We start from the raw sequence: 9192 nt of genomic DNA, 5'->3' as shown, positions 1-9192 counted from the left end.
TCTTTCCCTTTCCACTTTTTTTTTTCGTTTTTTCTTCGTTTTTTTTCCGTTTACAATTAATACGTGCAACTGTGTACATGCGCGCGTACGCGTGTGTACATACTCTCTATCCGCAAACGCTGAAACGCGCGAAAAATACAAAACGAAATAAGGGCTTTCAGTCTTGGGTGACGAGGACGTCGAAAGAAAAAGACGGTGGCGACTCGAACGAGGGTGGCGATGTCACGGAACTGTTGTGCCCCGAGAGATAGCATTAGACGGGATACCGTGTCTAGAATCGTTCCTGAGAACCGTCTTCGTCGCGGAACGTAGGAATGCGAAAGCAAATATCATTGGCGAAGCTCGACTGCGTGAGATATCCCCACTGCTGTATTAAGGACAATAAAAATGCAACACACCTAAGAGATAGTCCAACTGGAACAGCGAGGAGTGCGTGTTTAAGTATGGTTACTGCGATAACAAATCTGACGCGACAAGACTCTCGAAACCCAGTGTGAACATTAGCGTCTGAAGGACACGAAAAGCTAGATCTCGTCTCGTGCAATCTCAACTATCTTCGTACTCGAGGGCACAACAGAAGAAACGAATCCACCATGGAGCCAATCAACCATCCACGGTTCAAAGAGAAAACGATCAGCCTCTGAGTCTCATCAGTCAATTATTATCCTTTTTTTTTTTGTTTCTTTTCTTTTTTTCTTTTAAATCGATTGCACGTGATGAAAATTGAGCATTCGCAAATTTGTCGACTCACCTGTACGTCCTTCTGTCACGGGAATGTTCGTGTTTATACATGTGCCATTTCTAAATGCAATAAGATATATCTCGCGTGCAATGGGGGGTCTTGAATTCTTTCAGAAAATTCCGTCCTTGTACTAGCTCCCTTCTTTCGTTTCCCTTTCTAGCTTCCTTTAAAATTATTTTAGGCGGAACGTCGATGTAACGTTGGTCGCGCTCTTCCTTACCGACAGAAAATCCGGCGTAGTATCTAGGAAACATCTATTTCGTGACGAAGAGCTTCGTTCTAGTCGAATAATACTGTTCGCGATAGCCACGCCTCGCCCAACGGGATACAATGAAACGGGAATCTTCGCAATTCGTTGCTCCTGTAGTTTTCGTTCTGTTTAATATCCTCGTTGCACGAACGTGAATAGTGTGTGTGTATAAGGTGAGCACACGGTTGTCTTCTAAACGAGTCTTGTCGGTTCGTTAATGCCCTCGATGTAGAAAATCACAGTGTCACCGTTCCAAGGTCGATGAAGAATTTGGCAAAATAAGTCGACACCCGTCTCGCACTTACCTCAGCCGTCACCAAGCTTTCCTGTCATCCTTTCCCACGAATAATCATTCCAACTGTCGACACACGTCGCCGTGTCTGTCTAAAATGCTTCTACGAAAGTCCAACAGATAAAAAGACGTCACGAACGCCTAACCGCAGCCCTGTCGCGCAGTAACGTGTCAGAACGTTAACCTCGATCGGACAGTCCAGGTCCAATTCGACTTCCCAGTCGAGTATCAAAATCCCAGACAGATTTTACAATATCAGTTTACAAAAGGTTCAACCGGTACCGCGATACAAGGGTAAATCTATGATGGAAATTTAAAATCCACTCTCTGTTACCATTTCCAAATCCTCCTCTCTCCTCCAAAAGAGCAACATTCAACCATCAACATCGTCAACGTCGTATCGATGTTCGAAGAATTACAAAGCACTTGTAATTGCCGAAATCGCCCAAATCCATCATACACCCTCGTATCGGCCATAACGTCGACCACCAAAACGCGTCGCGAAGGACGCGCGACAGCCCTGCCCTCTACCGGCAAGTTCACCGACGATCGGATGAGGACCGTCGAACGTTTGCACCGAGATCCAGCGTCTCAGAGAAACGACGTGCACGCAGACGACGAAGAGTCCCAGACCTACAGCTCCTCTGACAAAGCAATGGGTGCCCTCGAGCCGGGTTTCATGTCCTTCACGCCGATCCCAATATCGTCGACGGGCGCCGGCGCCAACTTGAGCTGGTTGCCGTTCACTTTAATGTCGTTTACGGAATGGGACCTACCATGCGTGACTAGAGGCTTCGCGGTCTGGTTGGTGCTGCTGGAGTTCGAGCTGCTCACGGAGTTGGTGCTGGGACTGGTAGCGGGGTTCGAGCTCGAACTGCAGTTCACGGTGCCGCTAGAGAGGGAGCTCGAGTTGCTGTTGGCATCGTGCATGGGATTGGTCACCGCGGACTGCGCGATGGGGTTAGGAATGGACGATTTAAAGCGGGGTTTCGGCTTCGGGTTCATCGAGTTCACGATGGGAAAGGCGGCTGGGAGCTGGTCGTGCGGTTCGCGGCCGGTTTCGAGCAGAGAATCCGGGGACATCGGCATCTTAACGGGCGCCGAGGATTTAGAGAACGTAGTTAGCTGATTGGCCGACTGGGAGCGCACCGTGTGCCCACCGAGCTTGTCACGCAGCGCCATCTGGTAGGCTACCTCGAAAGCCTGGCCTAGGGTTAGGATCACCTCCGTTGCTTGGTCCTGAAACAGGCATGCCTCGCTTCGTAGATACATCGTGGGTGAAGGGATTCGTGTCTTTCGCGATGGCGGACTCGTTAACACCAGATTCAGACTTTTCAGTGGATAAAGGAGACTTATAAACAGATAAATTGTTTATAACATCGATAAATCGGTGGGAACCATTGTGGTATGCATCAGAAATTTCGCGGATCTTTTAACACTTCAATCTGTGAACACTCAATTTTAAATTTTACGTAAAATTATCTTATGTCCACAGAGTTCTACTTTATCCACTGAGTTTATGCAAATAGGTATATACTCGTGTGATTCAAAATATCGATTCTTTCGTCATATATATCGCGATGGTGCACCATAATCAGCTACTAATCGTTAGGAATTGGCCAAAGATTATTCAAATTTGTTCTATTTAACTATGGCAATATAGTTAATTCTATGACGTGAAGAAAATATCTAGACACTACGATACGCTATCTAGATGCTATACGTTGAACTTTGGAAGCACATATAAATTCTAAAAATCCCAAATTGATCTTTAATCCGGACTGAGTATCGTTTCCGAAAATTTTGAAACGCTTCGAGAGGAAGATATTTAAAGACAGGCAGGAAAAATGGACTTACCATTGTAGGCACGCAGAAAACGTGGCAGAAGTGCGTACGACTGGCGTGGTCCTTGGTGATGTACGCGAAATGCGTGAGATCGTCGGCATCCTGACAGGCGCAGTGAATGTTGCGAATTTCGTGCTCGCAAATCGGCTCCTATCGATTCCCATCATTCCAAATACAAATATACGTAGTCACGCTAATCGCATTAGGCTCCACGTTAATCCCTTCCGACGCGACACGATCTCGATGAACGCAAGACACCGTCTTTCTTATTTCCGCTGTCATTTCGTGATACCGTGCAATTAATTTTCAAAAAGTTATGCATTCACTAATACCTTGAGCAGTCTACGAAACTGTGCAAAGAAAAACTTCTTACCATCCTAGGTTTACGAAATAAATAAACAAATAAAAAGTATCGATTCTTGCTACTTTCACGAAATTCTTCTAAAAATGGTAATTTTTTCCAAAATTTTTATTAACTGCTTTGATAAAGATTATCAGGAAGTACTAAGCTTCCCCTGTAAAATCAAATTTTATTTATAATCGAACGATTTTTCTCCCCCGAGATACACTGCTCTGAAGTTACTCGGATGACACTGTGCACACATTTGATACATGAAACACATTTTGACACGGACTGTACGTATTATATAATTATACGTTGTTACACGTTATATAGTTAGTAAATTGTGGTATAGTGCTAAAAAATCTCGCGTTGCGAAGGATTAACGTAGTTCCAGAACCGTTGGTTCACGCGTGCGATATTACATGAGGTAAAAGTATCTTACATTGGTGACAGTGTTCAGAAACCGAACGCCACGATAAGAAATGGCCAAAGTGATGTCAGGCGTGACCCTGGGCTCGCGACACGTTTTCTTCAGCTTCTGTATCGACTTTTTCGTGGACTCGGTACCACGCAACTCCTTCACCACAGTGGAACCCAGGTACTATTCGATTTTAGAACAGAAAAGAAAACCGTGCCTCTAGAATCACGACACCAACACCCCAACGCTAAATCTCCCCAAAAAACCAAAAAACCTTGATGTGCTCATATAATAAAACCTAAAAATCCAATTCCTGATATTGCATAAATTATTCCTAAATTACCAAAAATTTCTTTTTTCCACTTTCATTCATAATAATTTGTGAAATTAATCCATGAATCTCAAACGAATCCATCTATGTGTCTCGCTCGGTTACTCGTATTTAACATCGATAACCCAAACCCCATCTTCTTTAAGAAAATTATACAAAAATAAAAATATTCCACCCGTGTCCTATTCGTCGTGCAGTAGCGTAACCTTACGCAATACTCGCAGGTCCCTGTGCCAAAGGAAGCAAGCAACTATTACGCTGAACAACATGATTCCAGAGAGGAAGAAAGCGTTAAATGCTCGTTCATTGCGCTGGAGGTTAGACCAAGGAAGATAATACCCCGAATGAAATGTGTTATTAGTTACACCCACGCGGTAATTATGGTAATAGCCTTCACCTTGAGGCTGTCACGACTATCTGGCTGACATCACAACGCTCTGGTTACTCGAGAACCGTGCAATACGTTGGAACGCAGAAGGCAGAGTTACTCGGTGCAATTGTTACTCTGACGTGGTCTCCTGCAATTTCCTTTTTGTCAAATACAACGGAAAACTCAATTACCGCGAGAACACAGCTTTTCAGGCTACAAATGGTCGCAAAAATCTCAACGCGAAGTCGAACCAGTCACGACAGTTGCTTGCAAATATTTACGATAATGCATAGGTCGTTTGACAAGTAGGCTCCAAGAATCAGGAAGATTTATAGTGCTCGTCGAAGAGGATAGAAATGTCTGGTTAACACAGGTGCTATAGTGAATCTCTTCGTTATACTCTTTTCAAGTTGAGGAATTAATTTAGAAATAGGTAACGCAAGATCGTCGACAAAATTATTATTAACGACAATGCAAAATTATTTCTTAATACAAAATACAGATTTATGAATCATAGATTGGCATCTTTAAATAGTATCAAGAATTCTAAGTAACCTTGCAAAAAGAAATTCGGGGTATTGCTATACTCCGAGTAAATCTTTATTTCGTTAAGAATCCGGAAGATTTATAGTGCTTGTCAAAGAGGATAAAAAATGTCTGATTAGTATAGATGCTATAGTGAACCTCTTCGTTATACTCTTTTCAAACAGAGAAATTAATTTAGAAATAGGTAACGCAAGATCGTCAACGTCGATACAAAATTATTCCTTAATAGACAATACAGATTTATGAATCATAGATCGGCATCTTTAACACTAAACCTTAGATCATGATCTAAATGAGCAATTCCAAATTTTCATTAAAAATTCCGCACTCAACGTTATCGCTTTGATTATTTGTTTCCACGATTTTTCTTCCGATATACCTATAAATTAATTTTTCATTTTCCTTTTCGCATATTTTTTTTTAAAGATCTTTTATTTTTCCATCTATTATAGTCATTTAACCGGTCATGGTAGGTTTAGTGTTGAATAGTATCAAGAATTTTAAGTAACCTTGAAAAAAGAAATTCGAGATATTGCTATACTCCAAGTAAGTCTTTATTTCGTTAAGAATCGGAAGATTTATAGTACTTTCCAAATAGGATAAGAAATGTCTGATTAACAGATACAGTGGTGAAGAGATTCGCTATGAAGAAGCTTCACTGTAAAATCAATATCGCTGAGAAAATTCTTATTCCCCTCAGTAAGCAAATGCTCTTAATTGGACCCTACTTTTCAGACACCCTGTACACTTCCTTCACCTAGAACCATAAAACTATACTCCGTCCAAGGAGACGAGATACCAATGCTTATATTAACATCTGCCTATGATCAGAAACGACACTTGCTCCATTATTACAAGCTCTTGGAAAAACGTTCAGAATGCACACTGTCCCACTGTTCCAAAGAAGGTTCCACGTAATCACTGGGCCCGAGTACTACGAAATCGGCCCCGATCTCGTCATCGCATTCGGTATCTCATTTCCCTGGACGGAGCAAGTAGTCATTGCTGAGAGTTGCCAGTAGCAATCGTGAAAGCAAGAGGAAAAATCACCAGCTCGCCTATGCACCCGCACAGAGACCTCTGACTATGGACCTCGGTGCCTGAAATAAATCTGGAGACACTACTGCATAACAGATAGCCGGAAATAAAGAACGGAGAAGACCTAGCACGCGAAGCGTTAACCTCTTCCCATGTCATTTAGCTCGACGAAATCCGGGCCCAAATGGTAGGTATCAACGCGCAGTAAAGAGACCAGACTGATACTCGAAGTCGCAAACGAGCCGAAATGTAAATGCGTGCGATATAGTCAGTTTTACGCGATACTACTGTTGTAGAAGTAAACTCTAACCCTTTTCCCTTTTATAAATATTATAAATAGATTATATTTCATAATAAATAACAATTTCACAACTGTATTTAGAAAAATGTACTGTTCACGAGTCTGGCTCGTGATATCCACGTTTGGGCCGACATTTCGTTCACGTGTCTGACTCGTGATATTGATGTTCGGACCGACTTTCTGTTCACGTGTCTAGCTCGTGATAACCATGTTTAGACCGACATTCTGTTCACGTGTCTGACTCGTGATATTCATGTTTGGACCAAAGTCTTCATCACGTGGCAGACTCGTCGAAATACGGGAAGAGGTTAAGAACATTTGACTTCTCCGCGAGGAACCGTGTGGTCCGTGGAAGCCGTGGCAAGAGCATGTAAAGTAGCGAGAAGCCAAAACGGAGAAGGAAAGACGGAAGCAATTAGACTTACGTTGGCGACGTACGTGACGCAGCCGGTGACTAGAGCTTTCGGCTGGTGCCTCCACTGCGTCTTCAGGGTGGACGGGACGCCGAGGAGCAGCTCCGACGGTGCCCTGATCTCGAGTTGTTCCGGTGCAGAGATCGCCCCATTATGCGAACTGGGTCGCTGGGGTGGCTGCGGGGCCGGCCTGTTTTTGCGGTGCCTTAATGTGCTCGTGCCGGTCGAATTCGTTGCGGTTATCGACGTGCCGCCATTACCCTCCGTCGTTGTTTCCGGCAGCTTCTCCCGTATCTCCTCCTTCAGCTGCTGTATGTTCGTCTTCTGCGGAAATGAGACGCGGTGCGGTTTTTCAGCAACGAGAGTCACGTTGCGAGCCTTGGGCAAGAATACGTTGCTTGTTCTTCGTCGTGTAACGAGAATGTCGAATTAGAAGGTATATCGAACAGAAGACAGGGCGTAGCGAAGAGAGGGTGAGGATGAACATAGCTGTAATGACTATTCGTGATTCGTCTTACTAGCTGGAGTATAGTTGGTAGGTGTGGAAAAGATAAATCTAGCTGTAGTCGAAAATCAATCTAGTTTATAAGATATAAGCTTCTAGAACGAATGTTTATATAAACGTTCGATGGGAGTTAGAGGTTTGGGAGTTTGAGGACCGTGTACCCTCTTGACACTCTCTCAGGAATCGGATACAGCTGCAAATGTGTCTTAGAGGGGTCGGTCAGTCTCTCAAGGGAAGCACTAAAAGAAAGATATACCTTCCTTGTCTCTTGACACTCTCTCAGGAATCGGATACAGCTGCAGATGTGTCTTAGAGGGGTCGGTCAGTCTCTCAAGGGAAGCACTAAAAGAAAGATATACCTTCCTTGAAAAATAAAGGACTTCGACAGAAAATATATGTATCGTAGTTATTTTACTATTAGAACCTGTAATCACAATAGTAGGGTTCGGGTTTGGTTGTGCAACGAAGCGAATGGCAAGAAACAACTGTCGTTGTACGAAGGCAGCTAAGAGATGTCGTGATGGATGTCTTCTCTTACGAGAAGAGTGCAAGTCCTTTGGATCATTGATTTAAATGAAACTTTGCAGGTTGGTAGATTTAGTCATCCAGTTAATCATGCAAGAAAATGTATCATTATAACGGCAGCTACTATAGTAACTAAAGCAGAGTGAATAAAAGCGAGCAGGAACAGTGTCCATCTTGGAACACTGGTCAGGACAGAAGAGCATTGGTCCTTTAGATGTAATAGAAACGAGCCTTAGCTGGTGGATCTAGGGGGACAATTTATTGCCAGGATCAATTTAGTGTTAGGGTCACATAGGGACCACTTGATACCATGGTTAACCTGATGTCAGAGATCGCAGATGTCGCTAGATCACCCGGGATTTGAAGAATACTGGGATTTATTTAGCGTCAAAACCCTACTTGGATCTAGGATACCACGATTTTCTGATGGACTTCAAATTGGGAATGATCAGATCTCAGTGTCCACTTGGTCTGGTGACTTCTAAGTCTAAGTACAACCAAGAATCACGAATATCAGTGTCAAAACGTATTTGGACCTAGGCTAGTTTAGCTATGGGGTAAACTTGAAGTCAGGGATCTTCAGGTTCCAGGGTTCTCTAACAATTTTCTCATATTTTCTCATGCAACATTGACACTGTTCCACGAAAATCCCAAATTCTGCCAAAAATATCGGTTGCCAAAATCAGAACATATTTATCTACATCCAGACGTCTAATATCAGATATATGTTTAATTCGCACTGCTGTAGGGAATGAATTTATGGCACCTGAAACGTCTTGCTCCCTGTCAGCAATGTCAACTCCACGAGTCAATATTAATTGTCCAGAACGCGAATATATTCCATTAATTTTCATCGAACGTAAAACCTTCCGATAGATTTATTTGAACGAGCGGGCGACCGGAGCAAATACCTTTTTACATTCCTACGTTGCGCCGGGTCCGTGTTACAGGCAAATTTCCGATACGTCAGCGGACGAAAAATAAAAATGGACATGCCGGTGCGAAAAAATTTTCGCGCAGCGTTACAAAGCCGCGCACGAAAGTCGGGCTCGCGTTACAGAACGTGCAATTACACTCGTGAAAGCGTCGCGTTTCGAATCGCCATCCGCCCTAACAGGGGAAAAAAAAAAAAGAAAAAAATAGGGAAAAAAGGAGAACTTTTTGCAATCTCCGCGAATAAATCGTTTCGCGCCTGTTCCGAGAATTACGATCAAACCAGATTCAAACCACACGAGCGTATCGCTCTCCTTTCGGATTACATCCCGCCGACCGT

The 9192-nt window shown here is 43.3% G+C and overlaps 1 protein-coding gene across 2 annotated transcripts in view; it reads right to left on the bottom strand.

Moving 5' to 3' along the window:
- Positions 1-1646: 1646 nt before the first annotated feature.
- LOC108548631 (ankyrin repeat and SAM domain-containing protein 1A) overlaps positions 1647-9192 on the bottom strand; it is an 87651-nt gene continuing 80105 nt past the window's right edge. For both annotated transcript variants that reach the window (XM_017901672.1, XM_017901681.1), the window contains 4 exons: positions 6902-7213; positions 3915-4073; positions 3142-3279; positions 1647-2523 (listed from right to left, as the gene is read on the bottom strand). In XM_017901672.1, the coding sequence (XP_017757161.1) occupies positions 1918-2523; positions 3142-3279; positions 3915-4073; positions 6902-7213 (1215 nt within the window). In that variant the 3' untranslated portion in view covers positions 1647-1917. The remainder of the gene's footprint in view (positions 2524-3141; positions 3280-3914; positions 4074-6901; positions 7214-9192) is intronic.

The sequence above is a fragment of the Eufriesea mexicana genome, unplaced genomic scaffold (assembly GCF_001483705.2).
Source record: "Eufriesea mexicana isolate 0111107269 unplaced genomic scaffold, ASM148370v2 scaffold474474821, whole genome shotgun sequence".
Taxonomy (NCBI): Eukaryota; Metazoa; Arthropoda; class Insecta; order Hymenoptera; family Apidae; genus Eufriesea; species Eufriesea mexicana.
This window is presented reverse-complemented; position numbering and strand designations above follow the sequence as displayed.